General features: G+C 41.0%; 3 protein-coding genes across 5 annotated transcripts in view; 1 reads left to right on the top strand and 2 right to left on the bottom strand.

The window, feature by feature from the left end:
• Positions 1-13,996, top strand: part of fbxw8 (F-box and WD repeat domain containing 8) — a gene marked incomplete at its 5' end in the record, with an annotated part of 27,195 nt that extends 13,199 nt beyond the window's left edge. Inside the window, 4 exon segments of the mRNA XM_035658003.1 lie at positions 7,642-7,769; positions 12,351-12,524; positions 12,796-12,912; positions 13,414-13,996. Coding sequence (XP_035513896.1) covers positions 7,642-7,769; positions 12,351-12,524; positions 12,796-12,912; positions 13,414-13,579 — 585 coding nt within the window.
• Positions 13,982-22,359, bottom strand: tesca (tescalcin a). The gene is given in 8 exon segments (XM_035658008.1): positions 13,982-14,759; positions 14,844-14,891; positions 14,977-15,084; positions 16,257-16,318; positions 18,742-18,881; positions 19,736-19,821; positions 20,418-20,484; positions 22,085-22,359. Coding segments are annotated over 8 exon segments (669 nt in total). The 5' UTR covers positions 22,150-22,359; the 3' UTR covers positions 13,982-14,666.
• A 93-nt stretch (positions 22,360-22,452) lies between these two features.
• fbxo21 (F-box protein 21) overlaps positions 22,453-26,674 on the bottom strand; it is a 7,749-nt gene continuing 3,527 nt past the window's right edge. For all 3 annotated transcript variants that reach the window (XM_035658004.1, XM_035658005.1, XM_035658006.1), the window contains exons 9-12: positions 26,494-26,626; positions 26,187-26,377; positions 25,921-26,078; positions 22,453-23,624 (exon numbers count right to left, since the gene is read on the bottom strand). In XM_035658004.1, the coding sequence (XP_035513897.1) occupies positions 23,383-23,624; positions 25,921-26,078; positions 26,187-26,377; positions 26,494-26,626 (724 nt within the window). In that variant the 3' untranslated portion in view covers positions 22,453-23,382. The remainder of the gene's footprint in view (positions 23,625-25,920; positions 26,079-26,186; positions 26,378-26,493; positions 26,627-26,674) is intronic.

The raw sequence follows: 26,674 nt of genomic DNA, 5'->3' as shown, positions 1-26,674 counted from the left end.
GGGGAGGGGGGAGGGAGGGGAATCAAAACCCTTCCCAACATCCTCCGAAGCAGGAAGAAGCATGAAACTACCCACACACGCACATGTGTTGCCCAGCACACGTGCCCTGCAAACCCACACGCGTACAGTAAATGATTGTTCCAGCCCTATCGTGAGGCCTTAGGCTCTGTCTCTGATTCTGAGATTTAAAAAGACCAAACAAACAAACTGCAAGGCAAATTATGCCTTCACACACACACACATGCAATCACACAAATGCACACATACTTTGCCCACTCCTGCTGATTTGCTGCTGTAGCAGCCAATGCTCTGTGGGGCTCGGACTCAGGCTGTTTACCTTTTCCGAGCGAGCGGAAGACACAAAAGAGTTGGGATGTTAAATTGTTCAAGAGGCACCTCATACTTTCTGAACGAGATCTTATCCAATTGCTTGGGAAAAGTGTGGTGTAATGGATGGAAAGAGATTTTTGGATTTTTAGTGTGTGTGTGTATGTAATTATAGGCTTTAAGATGCATCCCTTTATCCTCTGGAAGGAGAGTCTTTGGTTGAACTCCTTCCTTTTCCCTGTGGCTGTATTTCGGCATGTTGGTGTATATGTGTGTGAACTCTGGACTCTGTCTCCTCTCTGTCTGTGGTGAGCAGGTCCATTCTTCAGGCTTTATACTTACACACCTCCAGGCCTTTTGTTCATGAGACTCCACAGGCTGCAGAGCTGCTGCCACATAGCAGCAGCTGAACTTGAAAACCTGGTGACTGAATGTTTCACCGTATAAAGACGACGCCGTATGTGCCTCGGGGTTAATGAGGTTAATGAGGAAGATGGTGCATGCTAATAGTGAAAGAAGAAAACTTGTGACAACAAGCTTTGCTGGTTTGAATCTCTGCTAAGCAAATGCAGGTTGGCAAAGTGAATGTGGCAACTTTTGTATCCTCATGATATTGGATATGAAATAAATTTTTTAACAAACCTTGATTACTTACTCCTGGCAATCATACAGATTACTCTAGGTATGTTTGGCATTTGATTGTATGTGTGTGGCACAGAAGCCACGGTGAACTGAATGCAAATATTTAATGTTACTACCTTAAGTACTACAATTACACAATGCAACTCTTAAGCACTACTATTTGCAGGTTTTCATAGTTTTTGTAAATAGTTCACTGCCAGTGATATAAAATCTATACTAAAATATGATCGACCTCTAAATCAGCTGTTCACAGTGGATCCAAAGTAGAAAAAGGCTTTAAGGTTCTCTAAACAATTAACACCAACAATATCCATCTGTTTTCCCTTATTTTACTTTGTGGCACGTTTCTTTTGACCACCAGAAACCGTGTCAGACAAACTTGAAACTAACAACTGTTACTCTCAGTCATGTAAACACTTAAATTGACATGTTTACCCATATCTCGTTATTCACAGTAATGAGATATGTGTGCATGGACACAGTGTGACTAGTGGAAAACAGGCACAGCACCTTCAAATAAAGTATAAACACTCTTCTATTTGAACTGTTTTAAATGTTGACTCTAACCAGAGCCTTCGATCCTGAGCTTCTGTACTCTGCACTCTCTCCTCATGCATCCTAGTTTCTCAGTAAACAAAAGACACTTGTCTGCTTAGGTAAGTGGACTGCCCACATTCCAGTAAAAATACATATTGAGCCACACAGGGCTGGTGAGCACAGCAAAAAGAAAAAACTGAATTCCAGTACAAATGCCTATCTGTTTCCGATATTGGCTCCCTCTCACAATACTCTCCTGCTGGTATCACAGCATGAAGCAGTGATCTCATTAGCCCCAGAGTGTATGTGTACGCCAACTGTGGAGGCATTTTTTGATGAGAAACAGTATGCTGTTCTGTGCAGGGGGTGTCTTTCCTTCTTAGCTTTGTACAGTATGACAGGAAATCGCTGGGGGATGGAATCGATTCCCATTCCCTGCTGTTTCAACTAGGAGTATACACACACATGCACACCCACCTGCCCCACCCAAACAAAGCTTTCAGAAATGAGTGTTATATCTGAGATGCTGCCAGATCCATGTGTGTGTGTGTGTGTTTACCTGTTGTGCATTGTAACTGGAGCTGGGCCTGCAGTCCCACCAACCTGACACCTCCGAGGGACCAAAGAGGAGGAGAGAGGCACTGGGTATTGATTGAGGAAAGGGGAGTCACAGAGAGATAGAAGGCACAGTTGGAAAGCAGAAAGGATGAAAGGGAGAAGAGCTGTGTAAGAGAAATGAAGGTGGGGCAGGAGAGGAATATAAAACATTGTATTTATTATTCATACAGCTCATTTTTCTCTCATGAACTTTAAATTGTTTTTTCAGGTAGTTTAAAATTCCTTTCTCCCAAATCCACTGTACCCCTGCAATTCAATCAAGTAAAAAGACAGAGAATGAGAGGAGTAGAAAGAGGGTAAAATGAGTTAGAGGGCAATAGAAGGACCTGAAAGTGACAGACAGTGCCTGCGAAGCAATAAATAGTGTGGGGATAGAGTAAGTGGGGTTGGCAGATAAAGAGAAAGAAAGAAAAAGAGGCAGAGAGAAGAAAGATTGGCCTCATCTGTAGACTTTGAAAGGATTCTCATCTCTTCTCATCTATGTGGCCGTGCTGGGAGAGAGAGAAGGAGAGGGAGCCAGGGGCACCTGCAGTGGAGCATTAGCCAAAAGCCCTATTATCACTTCAAAGCTGGACTCTGCTGGAGGAGGCCTGAGTGACACTGGGGCCCTATGGAGGATGAAACACCGCACAGAGATAGGAGTAGAAAGCCTCGTCCCTCTGTGAGCTCCCTTTTACTGTACCTCACTTCCTCTCTGTCATCTACCTTGTCCTACCTTCTTATCGCTTCCCTTTCCTCCCCCTCTATTGCTTCCACCCTGCGTCTTATCTGTACCTTTAACACCTGGCTGTCTGGATGGCAAGCCCTATATGAGCTCTCTTTCTCTGTTCCCCTTCCCTCCTGGCTGAATTTTTCCATCCTCTCAGGCTTATAAAAGGCCTGGGACCTGCAGGCCCTGATGAGCCCCAGGCTGTGGTAATGAGCTTGCAGGCCTTTTCATGTGGAGATCAAGCCGATGGCTGGAGGGGGTGTTGTTGGTGCTGGTTAGTGGAATGGATATTACTAGCATTGGATTGTGGCATGTAGAATAGAAAAGTAGTAGGTCAAACCCAGATCTGGAGATGCAGGCAGTTCCCATGAAGTCAAGAGTGTCCCAGCCAGACACAGAGACACACAATACCGTCAAAGCACAGGGCAAATCATTATGGTCTGTGTAAGTTATAGCATTCCTCTGTCCAATACATTATCCCAGAGACCTTTCCAGATATTTACAGGCCACAGAAGGTCAGATGCTTTAAGCAGGACAACGGTGTAGGCCAGAAATCAATGGCAGACACACAAACTCATACAACATTTCCTATTACTACTCTGTGCTTGCACTCTGAGAGTGTCAACACTTCATAAAATTGCCATCTGAATAAGTCCAGGGACAAAGGAAGCACGACAGAGGGATATTTGAACAACATCTGATGCTCTTTGATTTGACTTTGCCCTGAAGGAGCATCGCCACTCCTTAAATCCTCTTTCCCTACCCCTGTTAAATCCTCCAAAACCAATCTATGCATATGTGTGTGTGTGTCTATTAATCCGTAACGCATAGCCACACACTATTATTGCTCCCTCCCCCTGACACCTTCATTAAGTCCACAGACAGGGATTACTTCTGACTTGTAGATTAGGCCACTTTCCTGGCCACATTTTAACACGCCTGCTACGCTGCTGGGGTTGCAACTAATTATTATTCTAATTATTGATTGATTAGGTATTAAGTCTGTTACATGTCATAGTTAGAAAGGCACATCACAATGAGCTACGGCTTCAAATAGCATGTTTTGTCTCACCAAGAGTTCTAAATCCAGTTTACAATGATATAAACCAGAGAAAAGTGCACATTCTTGTACTGATTAGTGTAAATTTGTGCAAAAGAAAGACAGGTACAGTCTGTGTTTGTGTGTGCAGTGGACTGGGATCAGAGGGGATATGCCCAGGTTCCACTTCATAAAGCTGTTGTAAAAGAGAGGAGGCCATTCATGGCTAACAAAGAGTTTTCACATGAACAAGCTAACAGAGTGGTGCCCAACAGCCCTTCACACTTCCTCAACACTCATTTTATCCATTTTATATCTTCTCTCTTTCCTCTCTTCCCCCTCGCTCAACTCTCTCTCATGAGTTAATTGGTAAAACATCTTTCATATTTGGTTTGTGGAGCGTGCTGGAGTGTCAATTTAGGAACACAAGAGACTTCTTAGAGAATTTGTTTTTACCGCCAGAAACTTTGGCAGGAGATAATGGCAGAAGTCTAATCAAACATGGATATGTGATAAATACCTCAGTGAAATGATTACAGTGTGAGCGAGTTATCTGGGCGGGTTTGACTTTTCACTCAATCCTTTTTGCTTTTTATAGTGTAGCTTCTAATAGTTTCTATGGAGACTGAATTGGCAAAGTGTTGTTGTACTGTGTTTGGCCCCTCGGCAATCTCACCCTCATTCACCTTCCTACCTGTGTTTCTGGATATAGAAAGCTGATAGATGGTGATACATCTGTGTTAACACCCTCGCTCCTCCAAGGGCAGAGAGATGGAAGACTGATAAAAGTTTCTTTCACAGTACAAGTAAAGTCAAAGCTTCAGGATGTCGATGTCAGCAATGGAAATAGTTAAAAGTTTCCTCTGCTGATTGAATGTGGAAGTTTTCATAATGCCGTCAGTCCTGAGTCAGTCTGCATAGCATAACGAAGATATTTTCTATGTTTGACAGATGTCTCCATTGTAGAAAACGAAACAGCAGATTACATAATGTTTTATTTTTCCCTGCTTATTGCCTTTCTGGCTTTACTCCCGGCCTCCCCTCATACTTTGTGCGGATGTGGAGAGGAGTTTGGGGTAAAAAAAAGGTAGAAGTCAGATTGTTTTTTTCCCTTCAAGTTGTGAGCGTGAGCTGAGCTGGAGCAGAGTTGAACGGAGACGTCCAGTGGGGTTAGAGAAGCACAGCCTTGTTTCCCAGGCAGGCACCCTCTTTGTGACACGGTTAAAGATGTGTCCTAACACCATTCCCATCACCCCTCGTCCCCTCCTCTCCCCACCACGGCTCCCATCCCTCCATCCCTCCCTCCATCTCCAGAGAATAGCCTGCCCTTTGCTCAAGCCATTCCGTCTCCTTGGAGCTCATTGTTCCCTGGTTGCTAGGCGATAGCTGGGGCCTCATTTGGTCACCTTGGATACAGGGGGGAGCCTGGGTATTTGGTATGGGGTCAGGGCTGACAGAGGTGATGTGAAGGTGTGTGTGCGTGTGTATGTGTGACAACGTACTAGGTTGTATGCACACATTGTTAGCCATCAAAGTGTGTGTGTGTGGGTGCGTGTGTGTGTGTGTTTGGTTAAGGGTCAGGCGTGACAGCGCTGGTACAATGGGGTGGGGTGTGACCAACCCCTCCTTCGCCATTTATTAGCCTATTCAGTCACCCACTCCTCTGCTCCGAGCCAGGCTGGGCCAGGAGGCAGCCGAGCTGTCAGTCAACAGGGAGGGGGAGGGGCAGAGAGAGGATCCCAGAAAACATAATTAATGTGTAACACAAGAGCTGCCGTATCGCTCTAAAGAGGAAATTAAAGAAACAAGCAGCCACTGTAACGGCAATTACGCAGCACTGAATGGACCACTGTCTTTCAGTTGTCAATGCTGTTTCAGGCACTCACACCTGCTCTCTCTTTCATCTCTCTCTCTCTACCTCTCTCTCTCTCTCACGCTTTCTCTCCTTCTCTCCCTCAGTTTAATTTCTTTATCGTTTTAATTATTCAAAGTCAATTTTGCCTGGCGGTTATCCTGTTTGTTCTGTCTCATTTGGATGAGAAAACACCAGCCGCTAATTGACCAATTAAACCAGCTCCAGATGACATCATTGTAACTTGTATGAAGAAAGTTTGCTGCAGCCGTTGAGCCAGAGGCAATGTAACCGAAGTATACCTCTAGGCTGATTTTTATTTTCTTCCCCCCCAGATTTAAAACTTAAGGGCTGCTTTGTTTTTAATTAACTGGCAAAGCATCACTTCAGTTAGCTATGTGTGTCTTTTGTGTGATATATTATTCCCAATTATCGTCAGTTATATCTCAGTGTGTAGTGTTAAACTGTGCGTTGTACAGAAATGTTCACCAACATCACATGTTCAGCTGTCCATCTGTATGATTTAATCACAGTTAATATTCTATACCACTGCTGTGGTTTGATGTATCTTTTGACTTTGGTCCAACATCAGTGAAGTAAATTACACACTTTTGTTTTAAGTGGGGAATTAAAAGATAAAAAAAAAAGGATTTGAGTGAGTTAAAGAAGAAAATACGACGAAGTATAGAAAAATCTCTATACCAGATCCTGAAGAAAGTAAAAATATTAGGACAATTATTAATTTTTGCTGCATTAGCTCTGTACTCCATAAAATTGGATTGTAATGAAAAGAGAAGACTGTCAGCTTGTGTTTATGTTGTGTATATGTTAAATTTGATGAGTGGTATATAAATTGTAGCCCTTTTTTATACATAGTCACCCAATTTCATGGGCAGAATGTAATTCACTTAATTAACGTCCTTATTTTTAATATTTTGCAATGACTGTGCAACACATACACAGTTTTGGGATACACAGTCCTACACGGCTCACCAAATATCGACGTAAACCCCCCCCCTTTAAAGGTTAACTCGTTAACTTTTTTTTTTCAACCTGGACCCATGTTTTTGTGGCGTTTTGTGGAGTGACTAATGGGGACAACAAGTTTTGAATTTTATCTGAATTTGAATTTATCACTATGTATTCTAGTGAGAGTGCTGCAGCCTGCAGCCGTGAAACGACCTGCAACTTATAACTTGTTTGAATTTTCACACCTTCAAAATATGTCCATTATAAGTTGTTTGTTTTTGCCACTAACCAGCTAATGTTGTTATTATGTCTCAGATTGTTGTCCGGCAACATTATGGAAAGGACCCTACAGAAAAATGTAAAGTTTTCTGTACCTTTCGCTTGATCCGGTCTGTGAAATATTCTTGATGGGCAAAAGGTCACATCACCCACAGGAACGCCACCCGTCTCCAGAGTTTTGCGGCCTTGCAGCTGCGGATTCACCCTCCTCTGCTTGTTGCCCCTCTCTCTCGGTCTCCTCGTCCACTCTTCAATTTGTAGGAGCTCTTCATCCGTATACTGTACTATGTGGGTGGCCACTAAATTCAAATTCATCCACATTGTCAAAATCAGCTAAATATTCAGCTATGATACTGAAAATCTTGTAGATAACACTGAGCTACTGATTATAGCTGATTGTAAGGATTATAAAGTAGTCCTTGTAATCATTGCTGATCAGTGGCACAAACAAGCACTTTTAATGAACATACTTGGATGGTGTAAGGATTGCATTGTAGCTTGTTTTGCGGCTAAAGGCTCCAGCTCAATAGACCAAAATTAAAACTTGTTGTCCCCATTATTCACTTTGAGTTAAGTCTTCAAACTCATACTCCGAGCTTATACATTTGGTGATTTTATGATGCGTTCGGAGATTGACTGAACTTAATATTTCTAATAACCACTTTTCAGATCCACATCTACAACCTAGAGACGGGCAAGCCTGTGGTTTGTGTTGGCAACTCGCCGGGAGATTTCACTTGCATCAACTTGAGAGACACTCCAGCTCACCTGCTGGTGTGTGGAAACAAAGACAGGAGGTAGGACACTTGCACAAAAAACACACACTTTCACTCAGATGGAGATGGAGATCATGCATGAGGACAAAATCTCTCACTACTGACACTCTAGGATTTATTCAGATGTCACAAACCATTGAAATGGAGCCAAGAACTTAAGCTGAAAGGCAAGCCTGTTGAATAGTTTCCCCATGGTGACACCTGATTAAAGAGGCTGAAGGAGGAAGCTGGGGCTACAGTACTTGTAGTGAAGAACAGGTGTTAGGAAAGTGTGTGTGAAAAGACAAAACTCTATTCAATTCAATATTCTGCATTATTGACACTTCTCTGTTGCCTTGAAACCCAAAAGCTTGATTTAAAAAAAAAAAAAAGAATGACAGAGTCACTACAATGATCAGATGTGAGACATTTTGTTCTTTGAGTTGAATACAGATGTCGGCCTGTCTCCTCTTTTACCTGGGATGCTATACAAGAAAAAAACAATCTGAAAAAATCCATCTGTCTTGGTCCCATCCAGCAACAATACACACATCCATGCATGGACACACACTTGCCACATCGCTAACCTGGCTCTCCAGATGAGGAAAGAAGCATAAAAGAGCCATTCTCATCTATTCTGCACTTGTTAGCGGGTGTTGCGGTGCACAAGCTGGCAGGAAAACAAAAATGCCTGGCACGTCTTTGTCCAAAGCTGCCCCCGCTGTTTCTATTCAGCACCAAATCCATCTGGCTGTTAAGTATTTGGCTTAAAGCGGAAGACAGACCATATCATATTGTTTAGGTTCTGCCCCCCCCCCCCCTTACCAGTTATGACTCTCAGCAACCGTAAAACAGAATGCTCTGTTAAAGATGTTTTTCAAGTGCCAAACAAAAATGTTCAGCATTGTTTTGATTGAAGAATTGAAATGGTTGTTTTCTTGCCAGAGCATTGGTCTTATTCCAATTCCTTTCTGCTTTACTTCTGGTTTTTGCTTTCTGATAGATGTGTAGTGTTGCTCAGAGAGATTCACACACCAGCTTGGCTCTTCCACTTTGGCCCCAGCTGATGCAGTGCACAGTTGAAGACAAATGGAAATGGTGGAGACTGAGGACAGTCGGCAATCTTGGCCCTCTGACAGGGTGGCTGAAGGCCAAAGCCTAATGCATCCCTTCTTTTTGTCCAAATGATTTTTGTCCCTGTGTTTTTTTTCTTTTTTCTTTTTGAGATCCAGGGAGCAAATGAGGGCTCCTGATAAGGGCTGTGTGGAAGATGGCCACACCTGTGCAGATGGGAAAAGATGTGGGCTAAGAGCAAAACTGGATACAGTAAGAGAGAGGGAAGACATAGTGCGTGATAGACCTGTGGCTGATGGTCACTTATTATGCAGGACCGCACTTCCTGAGACCACTTTGTCGAGGTCTTGGACTTGACTCGACTTTGTCCTGCCATTGTCCTTTAGTCACACTAGCTGCAGGGCTATGTTGGTCTGTTGGTCTGTTGGTCAGGGTCCACCATCTAGTGCCACTACAAGGCTCATGCTTGTGATTTTGAATAAAATGAAATTTTGCACAGGGATTCATGTTCCCTTCGGGATGATTTCTACTCACCCTAGTGATCTCCTTACATTGCATCTAGAGTTGTCATTTGGTAAAATTTCTTTCTTTGATCAATTCTTCAGTTTATGACCAAATTCTTTTTTGTTTCACCTGTTGTTGACTTTGGTTTATTCAGGCCTCTTTCTTAACTTGATCTTTTTCTGATCTTGGAATAAAGAAGAATATAAGTGGTCCTAACTCACAGGTTGAAAACATGTAACAGTTTATCATATCATATCATTCATATAGAATATCAAAGACCACTTGGGATTAGCTAACCATAGGTTTTCATCAAACATAATCCTCAGTGTATAATGATTAATGCGTCCTGTAGCTGTAGGAAACTAACTGGAGTTATCCGAGCCTCTCCCGCACTTCTCTTATTAGGCAGAGATCCTCCTGATTAATGAAGAGGAGTCTGGCCACTGACAGCTCACTGAAGACGGAGCCGCCTCCAACATTAGATTTATGGTTCCCTGCGGTCTGCCAGTAATGTTCAGTCCTCATTGTTTAAACGTGTGCTTCCATCACGTAATGCCACTAAACAGGCAAAACTAACTGCAGACAACAAGTCCACCGTGCCCATTTACCCATTTAACTCTGATTCTTTTACAAAAAAATTTGGAAGCAGAAATGAAATCTGTCTGAGTCCCTAAAGTGAATTTGATTATGTTAATGAAGTCTTGGAAGGAGGTTGAGCCTGGATGGAGTCATGTCCTGGATGCTTTCAGCTGCAATAAAGCCACAGTGACAACAGATGGAGCTGAAGGTCCCCTGGGCTTTTGTTGCTCATAAAACGCAGCAAGCAAAAATCCTGCTCTTACTGCCAGTTATCTATTATAAATACCAATACAAATATTAGCACTTAAATAATGATAATAATAGTAATCATAATATCATAAAAGATAATCATAAATATCTTAGCTAAGTGCTTTGAAAAAAGGGTTGAAAAAAATATTAAAATCAGAATATTTATTAAAATAAATACATGGGTAAAAATAGTTCAAGTCCAATACAAAAGCAAATAAAAATAAAGAGAAAATTATATTTAAAATCCTTCATTTAAAAAAATATTTAATTAAATTAACATATTTTTTATTTGAACTTTTTTATTGGTTTTGTTGTTAAGAACACAAACAGAACAGTTCAGATCCATTGATCATAACACAGCATGTCAGTTATACAGACACATAAATACATACAGTTAGAGAGATGCAGAGAGACAAGATAAAAATCTGGTAAAGTGTACATACACACACAAAGGGGACACAAACAGACAAAACATGGATTACGTAATTAAATAATAATAATAATGATGGTAGTACTAATGATGATAATAGTAAATATAGTAAATTAAAAAGAGAGGGGAGGGGAAAAGATTTTTCATCTGAAAACCATGGTAAAGAGTTGGTTAAAAATCAGTTTTCAGCAAGACAAGCTTTATAGAGGTCCCAGATCTTGGATTTACTCTTGAGTGTTCAGGTCCAGTGTGTAACATTTAGGAGGACCTATTGGCAGAAAAGGAATATAATATTCATAGGTATCTTTCCATTAGTGTATAATCACCTGAGTATAGGAATCGTTATGTTTTTGTTACTCGCCTTCCATGGAGTCTGCCATGTTGAACTGCTGTGTTTCTAGAGTAGCCCAGAAGGGGCAAAGCTCTTTTGCGATTGGAAGGGGAGGGTGAAGCAACAACTACACCACTAGATGACACTAAATCCTGCACACTGGACCTTTAACATACAGTTGTGATAGCGAACAAAGTCCCAAAGTGTGCCAACAAACAATATGAATACTTGAATGCTTTTGACCTCAACAAGTTTTAAATGTGATCTGTGAAATCCTCAAGTCAGTTTTTTATTTGTTTTGCACATTTAGAGCAAGAGACATGTGAAATGTGTGCGTACCAGTTTTAGTCATTTTAGTGATGGCAGTGGTTTGAATTGTTATTTACTTTATGATAATTGCACGGTGTGTAAAGTACCATCAGCTCTACGCTGTCGGACATCGTAAACACTCTTTATCTTATAAACACGTCAGATTTTAAATTTTTTCACCTTACTGCATACATTTTTTTCACTTTTTATACCTACTTTCATTCTGCCTACTTGCCTGTAGACCCGTATTTGTACCTGTACGCTATTGCGTATTGCACACCCTTTAAACACACTTTATTTTTTTATTTTTTGTCTTCTTTATTCACTTTTCTCTGCTATTTGTGCTCACCTGTGTGATGTTTAAAAGCCCTTACACGATCTGCTCTTAGCTAAACTCAGTTTTTTATATATGTGTATGTATATATATATTTTATTTTGCCTTTTCTTCTGATCTACTGTTGCAAAACATTTACAACATGATGGATTTTTCAAGCCTCATCTAATGTAACATCAGTGTCATGTTAACATACATAATTTGTTGTTATTTTGTTTTGTGTTTTGTCTGTATGTCAAACTTCATTTATATCTTCTCTATATTAATTGTGTTCTGTCTTTACCTGGCCCCATATCCAGTGAAAGTGGTAAGTATATGCTGCTGCCGGATATCAGGAGATGAAATAATGTGATATTTGGGTTAATCCCAGGCCAAATACGACTGGAACTTGCATTGGCATGTGTGCTTCAGTTTGTATTTGTCTTTGGTCTCTTGACTGGATGTTGAAAAGTTCCTTCAAAAGTGAGAATAGCGTCCTTTTGTCTGTAAATGAATGAACTCTTTGACAAACTGTGCTCCCTCTTGTGCGGCCTTGGAGTCTTCCGCCTCTGTTAGCAGGAAGTGAAATCCAAAATTACCACATTTCACTGGAGGAGACTGATACTATTGTACTCACTTTGTTTACTATTTACTGTGATAGAGAAATCCCCCAAAAAGCAAATATAAGACCTTCTTTACATTACTATTGTATTTCCAACAGAAACACATAATTCATCATGTTTCTCAATTAACCTACCTAATTCCAACGTGGCAAAACTAAGCATCACATTTCTAAACAAATTAATAGTAGCATTTGTTTCTGCTGTGATTCAGGGTGAGGGTGTTTGACCTACGAGCCGGCTCCTCCGTGGCGTCCCTGTACGCCCACCACCTGGGTGTCACTTCGGTGCAGGCGGACGACTGGAAGATCGTGAGCGGCGGAGGCGAAGGATTGGTGTGCGTTTGGGAGATGAGGATGGGAGCGAAGCTGTGGGAGATGCACAACCGGTGGGATTTTTCTTTCCTCCGAACCGCTAAAGATGTCACATCTAGCTTAACCAATTTGGTACCACATCTAAATTAGGGGCAAATGTGAATGTGTGCAGCTTTTTGCTCATGTGAGGGATGAAATCAGAATTTTGATATTTTAAGATGTAGTGTAATTTATTTAAATTTGCCTTATTTTTTACAAAAAGGCTAATGTGCACAAATAAACACTATGCAAGTAAAAATAGATATACTCAGTTCTAAAGGTGTTGTTTTTCTGTCTTGGCTGCAGGCATCCTGTCAGGCATGTACGCTTCAACACCAGCACCCTGGTAACAGCCAACATCCCCGATGACAAGTCACCGCGGGGGGCCTGCATCACAGACGATGACCTTACAGCTCACCGCAGGTCACTGATCTTCCTCCCACACTCTTCTTCTTTTTTTAACCTCGATCTTTTCTCTACTTCCACCCCCCAGCTCCCACAAGCTTACAGAACCTCAGAGACACTTACATTAGACTGCTTCTCTGTACCTTAGGTTTTATAAACACAAAGCTAACTATGTAACATTCCTAAAGGAATAGTTTGATATTTTGATTGATTTTGAGAAATATGCATATTTGCTTTCTTGCTGAGATAATACCATAGATACCACTCACGTATGTACGGTCAATATAAAGCTCCAGCCAGCAGCCGGATAGCTTGACTTAGCAAAAAGGCATTGTTGGTCTAAATAAAACAATCCAAAGAAACATCTGTGTATTTGGCTCTTCAACACATATTTCACTGGTTTGAATTTCAGAATGATCCAGCTCTTCTTAACAAGCATATAGTTTTAACAATATCCCAGCAAGTAAAGTACGTTAAATACCTCTGTTGCTGATACAAGTGTTTTTATTTATCCTTCAGACACCGGGGGGTCATCTGCCATTACGACTTCTCTGAGAATGCGCTGTCACAGGAGCACATCCTGCCCATCTGCAGGTCCGACTACACTGAATCCTACGGCTACAACTACAACATCGGCCTCACGGTGCCTTATGACAGGCTGTCTGGTTCCCATTCATCCCACTGACATGCAGTTCTCCAAAGTGCAACTGGGCTCAGTGTGTGACTGAACGGACAATAGGACCCCCCCCTATCAGTTAGATTCTCCAAACTGTCCTTTTATTTTATTACTTTTCTTTTATCGTCCTTGTTAAATCAAGCTTTTTGGAAATGTAACGTTTTGTTGTATATTACCTGTAACTGTTGCAAAAGTATTTTCAATGTTGAATACAGCTGCAGAGATGTTGCACAAGATCATCAGTTTTTAAACCAATACTGTAACATCTATGGATTTTTAATTGTTCGGCTTCCTGGATTTGATTCAGTGCTGCTGTGCAACATCACAGCAATAAAAAAAATATATATTTCTACCTCATTCATTTCTTCTTTGCATATTTGTTATTAGTTTCTCTGAAAAACATCTCAGGCATTTTATCATAATGTCTTAATTTTTTATTCATTAATACAATTTGTACAAGTCTGTAATAATTAACCATAGGAAAAGTGTTTCATTTATTTGATAGCTGATTTTCATGGTAGAACAGCAGTGGTTGGTTACACAGAGTCTCTGTAACTATTCTGGAGCTGCAGAGGAATGGTATGTGCCTGCAGTCTCTCACTCTTTGGATGTCAGCTATAACTGATCACCCATAAATGCCAGAGCGGCCACTGAGCATGACTGACTGCATCTGAATTGTGAACCTTTTGACAAAAAGTACAGAGATACTTCACATTACATGCTGCTTACATAAAGATTTGTAGAATAGCAGGGGAGTGGAGAAGAGGTAGTGTTAGTTTGAAACCTGATCATATTATTAGGAGTGTGACAAAAGCTGGGAAATAAATCTCTTTGAAATATGTGAGACTTTCTACTCGTACATTACAATGCTTTTAACTTTCTCAAACTTAATTATTTGGGCTTAAAAAGTGAACTGTAGAAGAAGGACTGTATAAAAATATACTTACAGTATGGTATTAGGTCTATAATTATTTCCCTCCATTAAAAAAATAGATTAGTGCATATCAAAGTGTTAATTAACTTAATTCCATTCAAGGACTAGAGGTTCTGTTAAAAACAGCAGCAACATAAACATTCCTTTACAAGAACAACTCCTTCAAGAGGTGGATTTCCCACAACGCATTGTTGTGGTGTTTACATCCAAAAAGCGAATGTGCATCCTGGACTCCATTTCAAGTCCTTTTAGAATCTGCAGGCGGATAACAAAATGCTTTAAGTGACTTAAAAAAAAGTTTGACCTTTTGATTATTTTGAAAGTTGGAAAAGTGCTAACCTGTTCAAAATGCTCAAACGTAATTCCTTCATAGAAATCATCTGGGGCCTGAAAGGACAGAGACAAATGAGTGTGTTATTTTGCTGCAGATGTGTCACTGTGAGAGTTTATTTACAAGTTCTGGTTCCATTACCATGTCAGGCACATTTGTGCTCGCCACTTCCAACATGGCAGCATCTGCTATCGCCTTAGCAGCTTCCTGCCCAATGTCTCCACTTTTTGACAGAAGCTCCTCTACTACCTTGGATGAGAACAACATTGTTAGTCTTTAAACCCTAATTGGTGTTTAAACAGCGTCAGCCTTCAAGCTACATGTGACAATTTCAGAGGCTGACGGCTCCAAATAACATCATTGGTGAACTACTGTATGTACAGCATGCACATATTTAGCTACTCAACCAGTCTTTGGCATGAAGTCATCAAAGCCAGTTGTTTGTTCAGTGTTCTCCAGTCTAGACAAGTGCTCACTCACTGATGTTTGGAAAATTATTTGGATTTAACTCTATCTCTGTCATCGCTCCTTTAACTCTTCCATCTAAAATGAAACCTGTAATGCTGTTAGTAATGTAACTTCACCCCAGCACTGCTGTCCATTGCAACATTCTGTTCTCCTCAAATTAAGGAAGCAATATGTTTTTTTTTAACCAAGATGTCCTAAAGTGCAACGTCATTGGAACTTTGAAGGTTAAAACACCATTGGAGTGAACCACGTGATACTTATATGTACCTCTTGTGATATTTCCATGGTCGCACTACAAAGGGGCGAGTTAGGTTTGAAGGAAACTGCTCAACAAGAGTCCTTAATGTCACTTCCACAATGCAAGTCCAACTTAATGCATTTATATATTTTGATAACAGCAACATAGGGCCTATGAGCTTGTTATTGTATTTTCATTGCTAGCTAACTGCTAGTGTAACTACAACATTTAAAAGCTACTGCACCTCCACGATCCACCCTCACTTATTTTGGCTTTACAGCTTTATAGGCCTACCTCTTCTCAGAACCGTATGGTGTGTGCAGTCTTACAGCTCGGTTGCACCTGTTAGGGTGGGACAACTTGAGCCTAATAATTTAAAAAAATACATGTAGTTTTGTGACATCATGTTGCCAGTACAACTCCATCGTACTTCCTCAGCAATATAATCAGTAAAGTAAGTACAATTGGGTCCAATTTAGTTCAGGTGCTCAGATGGCTGTTTGATGTGTTACACTGTACTAGACTGAGGGGTTTTATTTAAGCAAAAGGCTGAATTCATAGGAAGGATGGGACGCTCTTTATCTACTTCTACTATTTATTTACACTCCATTGCAAATGTGTAGTTAATTTTTAGAAACAACGTTATGTCAAAGTATAAAGAGACACATAATCAGATATACTTCAGACAAAGGCTGGCATGGTTACATTGTCTTACCTTCCTGTACTCCACCAGAGTGATGGTGCCATCATTGTCTGTGTCATGCATGTTGAACAGGACTGGGAAGAAAGAACGGAGGAATTTAGTGGTTGGTCTGATTTCTAAGGAACTTTCTGTCATCAAAATCACAGAAGCCAGGATGTTACTAATCAACCAGAGGAAGTTGTGATTAGAGGAATGTTCATGAAGATGCAGAGTAGAATAACTAAGCATGTGCCCTTCAGGTCACAACAAAACAACCACTGAATTTACAGAATCACACCCAGCCTTTAAAATGCCACTTTCATTTACTGTGACATTTAAAAGACGACGACATGTTTAACAGTCCTCTGGCACCGACAAGGAAAAATAAAAATTTTCCTTCTCAATTAATGTCCAGGGCCATTTTGACTGTGCTGCCGAAGCTATTTTTAGCACAGCCAATAGACTGTCACTTTTAATGTCAAACTGGCTCGTCTTCTTTTTCCATTCCCATTAAGTTCCTCGGGTAGAAGAAAACAAACAAACTGACACAACAGGTGACAGAGAAACACAATTCAGATAAATGTGCGTGTGAAGCCAAGCAGGCCATGATCCGTCTTCAGATACTGTAGGAGACAGACACGGGTTGTAGTCTCGTCTGGTAATAATCTCTTTCATCAAAATCCTTGTGCTTTTGAGCTATAATGGGTTTTTCCCCCCATGAAAATGTCCCTGCGCTGGCAGCGAGACCACATTGCTTCACAATGTTAAACTTCGATGAAATATTTTCTTAAATTCACATAATCACAAAAAGTTGAAGTAACCCTAATTTTATCATACCCTGGAGATCACACTGCTTTTATGTTACTATCTAAACTCACAACTCCATTTATTCTACTAGGAAGCTGTGAGAGTATAGCCCAAATTAGTTTACTTTTCAAATCCATTCTGATCTTTGCTTTTTTTGTAAAATATTAGAGAAATGCACATACACATACACATACACACACACACACTAGTTGCTCTTCATTCAAATTGTACATAAAATGATAAGCTTATATATGTGTAACTATTGCTGACAAATAAATGAATGGAATGGAAATACTCAAGTAAAGTTCAAATTGCTCAGAATTGCGCCTATATAGGGTACAGCAAATGTACTTAGTTACTTTCCATAATATGTCTCAGAGGTTTGAAATCCTTGGTATTGGATTGGATTTGGATTGGATTTCTTGGTCTCGTGCATTACTGGCCAGAACACTGTACTACAAAAAGGTTCAGTGGTCTTAAATATTAACAGTAAATTGCAGGTTACGGTTACAGCCCATTAGAGAATTAGAGAAAGACTGTGGCTACAATTAGAGACCCACCCTGTTTGTTTTGATGTTCAGCTAACACATGGGTGATAAAATTGGCACTAGTTCCCTCCAATTTTCCCCTCCTGCCACCTGCATTTAGTACCGTCCACTCTGCACTTTTTATATGTACTTTCTCTCCTTTATGTACAGTATGACACTCTATCATCAGTATGGGTTAGGTGCAGTAGTCCCAACTTTAAACAGCGTGATTCTAACTTGCTCAAACAGCATGCTTTTTTAGGGTAAGAGTCAGCTGAGGAAATACCCAAATGATATCTTACTTCGAACAATACAAACAATGGCCTTATGTTGTGTCAGTAAATTTGCTTTAATTTGAGTAAACACAAATTCATTCAGGAATGTCCGTATCAGTAGCCAAAGTCTTAGGCTAGTTTACTACACATATGTAGGAAGTCACGAATAACAGGTAGGTAGGTTGAGACAGAATCAGCTCGACAAGGGGGCACACGTGGGCAGGGCCCCCCAATTTCATTCACTGTGCCCCCTCACTTGCATAAAAGCATGTAATGTTTTCTCAAGATTGTAGTAAATGGAAACCATTGTAAAGCTAGAATGCTGTTATGTAATGTTTTACAAGTTGAGCGGGAATTCAAATTTTCAACCATGGATGATTTAGAGGAAGGTGGGTCTAAACAGGTCAGTCTGTTAGGGAGAAAGAAGAGATGTTTTCTTATTTCTGCCTTCTGCCAGAGGAGGGACTGGCTGGAGTACCAGCATCTTGGTGCCCCCTGCTATAAGCCTCATGCCCACCCAGGATGTTTGTTCTAGCTCTGACACTGCGTTGAGGAGAAGAAGATGCTGTTCTGGCCATATTCCTAGCCAAGCCATGGATACGCACAATCCTCTGCAGTGTAATAGCATACATGCAGTGAGGAATCCAGTGCTCACACAGGCAGCTATGCATAACCACACTGTTTATGGCATTTCCGTTGTGACTGAAATAAGATACCGATTCACTGATTGTTATCTACGCCGGGTGGTGCACTTTGTTCCTGGTTATTTTATAGTAGAGACATGCAGAGGGAGACACAGGAGAGAAAGGTTCTAGACTAACAGCTGGAGCTCCAAACGTAAGAATCTTAAGTATATCTGATTCCCTTTTATCTAATGTTGTTATTAGAAAATGAAGTGCAGTGTCTTACAGCGAAGTTTCTCTTTCCTTAAAGCTTCCTTCTCCTCCTCGGTCGTCTTCAAGGTTGGAGGGCGGAAGTGGGACATGACCATGAGGAACTGCTCGAAGCCAATCTCGTTGAAGGAGCCCACCTCATTCTGATGCTGGTTCCTGTGTCACAGACATCAGAAATCAAAGTTTAGGCATTATGTGTGTAGTGTTTTCTTAAGCTTCCAAATTGTAAATAAACCATTTATATGCAGATTACAAGTATTGTGTTTCAGCAATAATTTTTGTCTCGACATTTACCTGGTGAAAATCCTGAAAAAAATTTTGTTTATTGGTTTCTATGGGTGCAATCAGTCTAAAACCTCACAGCTGTATTTTTGCATATGGTCTCTTTTTGGTTTCCGATGTGCAAATGACTTGCATGCTTGTGAACAAAAGTCACATGGATAGCTTGTTTATTGGACAGTCCATCTTGTGGTTTCTCTTGTTAAGCTGAGCTTTCCAACATATGAGGAAATGCTGGTTTTAAAATGTCAACAGCTGTGTTATAGCTGTGTTGTCTCCTTTAGTTAATGGATGGATTACATGTTTTGTTTTCACTGCTCTGTGCTGCAGTTTCTTGCAACAGAAACAGAAACCCCACATTATCAGCCATCCCAGTGCTGTAATATACTGTAGGTATTTTCAATCATCCATGTTTGAATGGAATTTTTAATTTGACTAAACAAGCAGAGGTAAAGCCAATTAAACCAGACTATCAGAGCAATTTAGAGTCGCCAATCGACCTAACATGCATGTGTTTGGACTGTGGGAGAAAAACCCATGCAGGCACAGACAGAACCTGCGCACAGAAATGTATTGCTTAGACAGAATGACTTTTTAATAATTATGACTTCAAAAATGACATTTACTTTTGACAGATTATATATTAAGCATTTGTTTAAGTGTTTTGGATATATTCAAAATAATATCATGATAGTAAAAATAAGAGTGTGGTGTAACTTGACTGTACTCACCTTTTATCAAAGAATGCCTCAATGATTTGATTTCTGATTGGATTGTTGGCAAGGGCGGGTATGCTGTCCAAGTTTTCTCTACTGCAGTGCGACAAGAGAAAGATTCATTATTACAAAACAGATACTACAGTACCAGCATGCCTCAATAACACAGAATATTTGTTATTTATGGGAAGTAACATGAACAGTAAATCTATTCTTCCCCATTTCTTTTTAAACAGATTAAACAGAACTTCTATTAAACAGAAGATCTATCACTACCAGCATGCCACTTTGACAGTTTTGTGTGTGTGTGTGTGTGTGTGTGTGTGTGCTTGTTGGTGTGGTCGTGTGGTGTGTGTGCTTTATACCTTGAATAGTGTGGTGTGCACACACTATGTGTCCATCTCGGTTGTGCCCGGATGCATCGACATGATTGGGGTATTTGGCCTAATGTGTCTGCGGTTTTGCCATTCAGTCAGGGCCCGCGCTGTCACCATATGTTGCGTTTGTTTGTGTCTGCTGCAGAGGCATACCAGGAAACACCCACAATTCCCTCACTGCACAGCCACCAACAGGTAGTATGTATCTTTAGCAGGCGGACTGCAAAGGCCCAAATGGTTCCAATGGCAAACCACATTTCAGCCTGACCAGCAGAGCTTTGCCACATGTGGCAGGTATTGACCGATGTTCTACCTTAGATGTCTCTTCAGTTTCCACTCAGCTGCTGGAATCTTTCCGAAGTGTTGTAATCTTGCCTCCCAGTGAAACTTGAAAACAACATGAAAGTATGTTCGAATGAATAAATAATCAATCGATAAATTATCTATTATTAAATTTTTATCTTAAGAGCGCTTGTTTCTGAATTACTCAAAGACCACTGGTACAATATACATAAAAGAAGGAAAACAAGAACATCAACTAGCGTAAAAAACAATATAAAACAGTACATTAGCGATTAAAAACACATCTGTTGATGATACACCCATAATTACTCCACACCCATCAACAGGCCTCTTGCTCTCCTTCAATTGTCTTTTAAGGATGTCCAAGGTGCACACATGAGATTGTTCTTATTGAAAATATACAATCACTAATTTTCCTCATCACTCGATATTTAATATATTGGATTATGATTAGACAAAGACTTATTTTTATTAAACTGATCAGGTGCTGCTCTATCAGTTTAATGGCAAAGCAAACAATCACCCTTTGCACTGGTGGGGATTGTCTTTTTATGCCATTTCAAAGTGTTCCTTAAATCATTAACTCACTGTGTGCACCAGTGACCACACACTAAAAAGGTTTCAACGTCATAATCTGGCTCTACCTGCTCCCATATCAAGACGGGTTTGGCATTTTCTATTGTTTCGGTAAACACTTATGTTTATTTTGACCTACTTTTCCCTTCACCGGAGGCTGCTAAGTGGATGTTTGCAGTAGCAAACCTAGCTGCTGGGTGTGGGGTGCAAGAATATGCAGACAGACTAAGACCTCATGCAGAAACAAGCTTGTTGCTCAGAGTGGGCAGTGTGACTATGACAGTACATGTGCAGGATCAACACATGCAACACACAATTAACTACAATTACCAATTAGCCAAATACAACAACAACAGTCTGTGGTCTGTCCTCCACCATCAGAGACAGGCCTGTTGTTGCAATGAGACATTTCATCAGTGTGTCCAGAACATATAAATCCATAAAAATCCCCCACCGAGCCCACAGGTATAGGTTCAAAGCCCCACCTTATGGAAACGAAAGCAATAAAACAGTTCAATGTCTCACCCGTATACTATCAATAAAGTTGGGCTCAGTGTTGGTTGATATCTATGTTATTCAGACTCTGCATGCCACCGCATGCACAGATTTCACATCAAGATCCTGCCCTATCTAAAAATAGATCTACACACTTCTGCTGTTTGTCTGCTTTTTGTTTCAGAGGACTAGACAAATGAATGCATGTAGTATAAAGAAAAATAGTTAACTCTCCAGGATGGATTGTTTGTGTAGTTTACTAAAAATGTAGTCGTGTTATAGTTTAATACAACTACAGCATGTTGCGCTAAATCACAACTGGTTACATTTAAAGCTAATACTGCATTTATTTGTCCAACTGGTGGTGCTTTACATAATTTGAGTTTACCTCGTTCACTAATCATATCAGCTGACTATCAAAATGTTAATAAACACTCGTTAGAACTTGGTACAATGATCAGGTTCCTATTTAAGTCTGTATCATTTTCATTTCCTTTACGTACACAATCTGTCACCGCGCCACCACTTTTCCACCTTGAACCGCACACTGAATCGGCAGTTATATAAATTCTAATATAAAAAAGAAGGTTCTCATGGACAAAAAAAAAAAAACTTACATCCAGTTTTATCGGCCAGCTCCTGGTACTTGTGCTCGGAGCGCGTCTGTGAAGCTCCCATCGCTGCTGTTCCGCCGGTGCGTCAGGACGCACAATCTGCTCCGACGGGCTCAACTTTTGCGGCTTTATCGCGCTGCTATCGGCGGGTCAGCGCAACAGCAGTCTGCTGCTGGCAGGCTGGAAACATCTGGCTTCCCCAAGGTCCTAAATCCACACAGCTCGAGGCTGTTGACCTGTTGTCTTCCGGTTTCTCGTCTGTTTTCTGCAGTAAATCCTGGTTAGTGTTGCGCAATACAATAATAAAGGAACTGGTATGACATTCAATTCAGTACAATAAGTCAGAGAGGAAAAAAAAAAAAAAAAAAACTTGAAACGCTTTATTATTATTATTTCTTTGCAGTTTCAGCTTCAAGTGAGCAGTGCCATTATTGGTTCTTCTGTTTTTTCTATGAATAGCTCAACACTGATGAGCTGTAACATCCTACATGTTTCACTTGTAAATATACAGGAAAAAAACAAAAACAACATAATCTAGAAATGTGAAAGTTGAACTTCCAGAAGTGCATGAAACTTGATTAAAAGATGGGGAATTAAAAGTCAATTTACAAAGTCTTTTCTTTATGGTCTTAGGTGTGGCACTGTGACTGGGGGTTTGGACTATATGCTGGGGGACTTGTTTGTCTGGTGTTGGGTGCAGGGAGGTGTGGTCAGGGGTTGGGGAGCTCTGGGTAAAGGGGCATTCCTTGGTTGTTAGTAAAGGAGGATTTACAGCAACTGGACACACATCCTAAACTTACTCATCCACTTTAGTATTAACTTCAAGTCTGTTTTCTTTTTTTCTTCAAGACGTCTTCTTATGCCTTATTGTGGGTTTCCACACTTGTTCCAAAATCAACTTTGCGAGTGGATCTGAAGATCCTGCATCCTGGATGATGACCGTCAACTGGGGCATATCACTCCATAGTCTGAGCTTTGTTTTCCCAACCAATACACTGTGGTATTTAAATATATGTACTGAAAGAGTAACTATGTTTGCTGCATGTTTTTTTAACCACACTTTTCCAGACATGCAAGGAATCCTGACTATGGTACAAAACCACATTTGTAAACCGTTTCTTGTTACACTTACTGAAAATACTGTATTCTGGCTAATTTGTACAAAAACGCGTCCATTACACTTGTCCTGGTCATGAGTACGTGCAACAAAGCATCAGCTAAGTGGACTGTGAATTAAGAATGGGTGATCAGTAATTGGTTAGCTGGGGTCAGCAGAATGTTGGACACTGCTACCATGCTACATGGACATGGCTTGGTGGTTGTTTTGGTCTGTGGCAGGAGCCTGGTCCTGGTTCCCAGCGCCGGGTGTCAGTCTGTGGTAAAGCTCCTGCACCGTGCCCAAAGTTTCATCCATGTCCTCCGGGTATCGCGTCTGCAGTTCTTCGTTGGCAGCGTAGTGGGTGTCAGTAAACTCAGAGAAGTAGCGCCCCACTTCCGGGTGGCCGATCTCCAGGGGAGATGAGTGGGGCTCCAGGTTCTCTGGGGAACAACAATGCAAACGTGTGACATTCTGATAATAATGTACGTGTAATACATAATAAATGTAATGTACGTAAGGTGACCTAAATCGGTTAAACTGAGGTGAAGAAAGACAAACACACAACTCACATGTTAAAATACGTAGTTTATCAAGATAATGGCAATTGTTATTTATTTTCATGTCTCATCAGTTTGTGAAAAGCAGACTGAGCAGCAGATGAGAGCACAGAGATTGATCAACACTAAATCCTCCTCAGGGTTTGTAGAGAACAGAGCCTACAGGTGAATACTGAGGTGGTGGAGAGAGCAAAGATAACACATACAATCAACAGTAGCATTAGCAGACTGAAGCAACCGAGTAAGCAGGTAAGGAAATATACAAGTCAGCCTATTAGGGAGGAGCTCTCTTAAGTTGGGAAAATGTAAAAAAAAAAAATAATAAAAAAAAAAGAAAAAAAAAGGATGATGCTCCGGAGGCGTATTACATTCACTTGAAAAGACAATTTTTTAAAATTATGCCAGTTTTTTCTGAATTAATGAGATACCTCCTGCACGCTCTCCATGCCCAGGGCTGGCTCCTATCCCCATGAACCTAACCCAATTCCTACGTCCAGCCTCCAGCAAGCTCAAGCGGGCCCATGCAGGGCCCTGTGTCGACTATCCTTTAACCCCTGGAACTCGGCAGAGACCCAGAGGGAGGGAGGGAGGTAGGTAGGTGTGGTTTGTGCCCATAGCAAAGTGCCTGTTCTCGGCTGTCCTCCCGTGTGTGACACTGGGACTTCACTGGGTAACATTAAAACATATTTAATGTTACATTTCTATGGTTTATCAGTGGAGTGTATGGATTTGCAGACTAGAGTCTGTGTTAATAGTGACAGACGGATATAGAGATGCATTATAAACGCTTGTTTCCACTATGAAATATCTGGATCGTCGCTGCAATGCATTATTATAAATTATAATGAACTGATGTGGGTCACATCTCTCACCTGCATCAAGGTGCACCACCAACTGTGACTTCAAGCATCCCTGCACCCAGTTGTGTGGACATGAGAGAACAGCTGAGAAAAGGCACTTGGCCGTGGTTTCTCCAGCAGAGTAGGTTTAGGGCTAGGGGACACAGAGCGCTGCATGGGCCCGCAGGGGGCTGGAAGACCCTGGAAGTCACAGTGGGGGGTACATTTGGACGCGAGCGAGAAATGTGTCACTGTTAACAGAGACTCCAGTCTGCAAACAAACTTATAAACCACAGAATAGTAGAGTAACATGAGTGATGAGGGCCCACTGGAACTTGCTGGAGGCTGGATGTAGGATATAGATTAGGTTCAGACGTGCTGGGGGTATCTCATTAATTCAGAAAAACAGAGCAGAATTTTTTTCAACTGAATAAAATATGCTTCCATATGATGCAGCACCACTGAACTATTCGCCTTGCTTGTAGGCTTTTACCGTTAGTCTTGCTGAATAATGCATAGTCAGTACTCCTGGATCAACATATACAGTATGAACATCAAATAGCACTTCTAATATGACATCATTAAGCCTTATGGAGCAACATTAGTTTCAAAAGCAAAATGCTGCAAAAATAATTAAGATTGTTGTTTAAGGAGGGGACCTGTAAATTAAGCAGGAAGTTTCTATTATCCATCACGTCCAACAAGGCACCATTGTGCAAGTACATACCACTGGATTTATTACCTCCAGCTTAATTGCCCATGTAACACTTTGTCTCTGTGTTTGTATGAGACTTTGATCTTTTCTATTGTTTGTGATAACGACTGCTCGTCTGATCAACTATCAGCTCCCTTTTTATGTTTTTAGTAGATAACATGTTAGTTAGTTATGTGCTCCAAGTTTACCATATCTGCAACTAAAATGAAAGCTATTAATCATTTGATATGAAATTGAGTGGCTGCATTATAAATGACATTTTCTCCCTAGTAACCAGCAGGTGCAAAAAGCTTGTGTCATTAGAGGTAGGTAGGTGGTAGTTCTCAGCAGTTTTAGCTTGTGACCCTCAGAAATGCAATTTTTGTTATGCCTGGTTGCAACAGTAAAATACACAATCGTGAACTTTGTGACTATGACAAATCTTCAGTTTTTTTAGCCTATTTCATCTCTTTTATTAGTAGTTGCTGCCTGGAGGGTGCAATGATATATTCCTTCCCAGGGGCATTAATCAAACTCATACATATTTATGATAATTTATTTTTTTAAATATCATCTCACAACCTGAAAACCATTAATTCATCATGAGGATATTTTTCCCAACCATGTAAATGTATATGATCCGTACCCTGTGCTGCGTAGCGACATGTTCCATCCTGTACAAGGACGTTGTAGAAAGGCTGGTTGGCCCCGTTGGACAGCTGGTGGACCCTCATCGTGGTGATCCACTCCTGACTCATGGTGCACTTTGGGTCCCAACCGTAGATCACACAGTTATAACCCGACCTGGTGAAAGAGATAAAACAGGACGGATACACTTGAGCATTAAGAGTATTAGTAAGAGATGTGTTAACAGAGAGGAGGACTGCTGTACTAAACGTTAGTGTGACCCACCTCTTGTGTTTCATGATGAGGCCGACTGAATACTGGACCTCCAGGTGTTCTGGAGCGCTACGCTTCTTAACCTCAGGCGTAGCGGGATGTTTCTTGTGCTGGATGTGCTCCAGCGTGTGCTGCACCAGGTAACCCACTGCCCCATGCTGGGAGGGATCCAATGCCTGAATGTGCTGTAGGATGTCTAGCACCTGGGACAGAGGACAAACAGCAATGGACAGTGCAGTTGGGTGAAATACTTAGGGGTGTATAGTAAGTGCTTTGTACTGAATGACAGTTAATACTTTATAAGGTTGTGCGTCCTCACCTTTTCTGGCCAGATGCCCAGGTGGAAGTAGAGCCGGGCCTGCAGCAGCAGGTACTGCACATTATCTGGGTTGATAGTGAGGTAGAGGTCTAGAGAGTCTCTCAGCAGCTGGTAGGATTTCTCATTCCCCTCACTGAAAGAAACCACGCAGTGCCTCTTAAACCAGAACATCTCATTCACT

This window comes from Morone saxatilis, unplaced genomic scaffold (assembly GCF_004916995.1).
Source record: "Morone saxatilis isolate NCDOM2014 unplaced genomic scaffold, NCSU_SB_2.0 Contig16, whole genome shotgun sequence".
Taxonomy (NCBI): domain Eukaryota; kingdom Metazoa; phylum Chordata; class Actinopteri; family Moronidae; genus Morone; species Morone saxatilis.
Note: the sequence above shows the minus strand (reverse complement) of the source record. Positions and strands in the feature narration are given on the sequence as shown.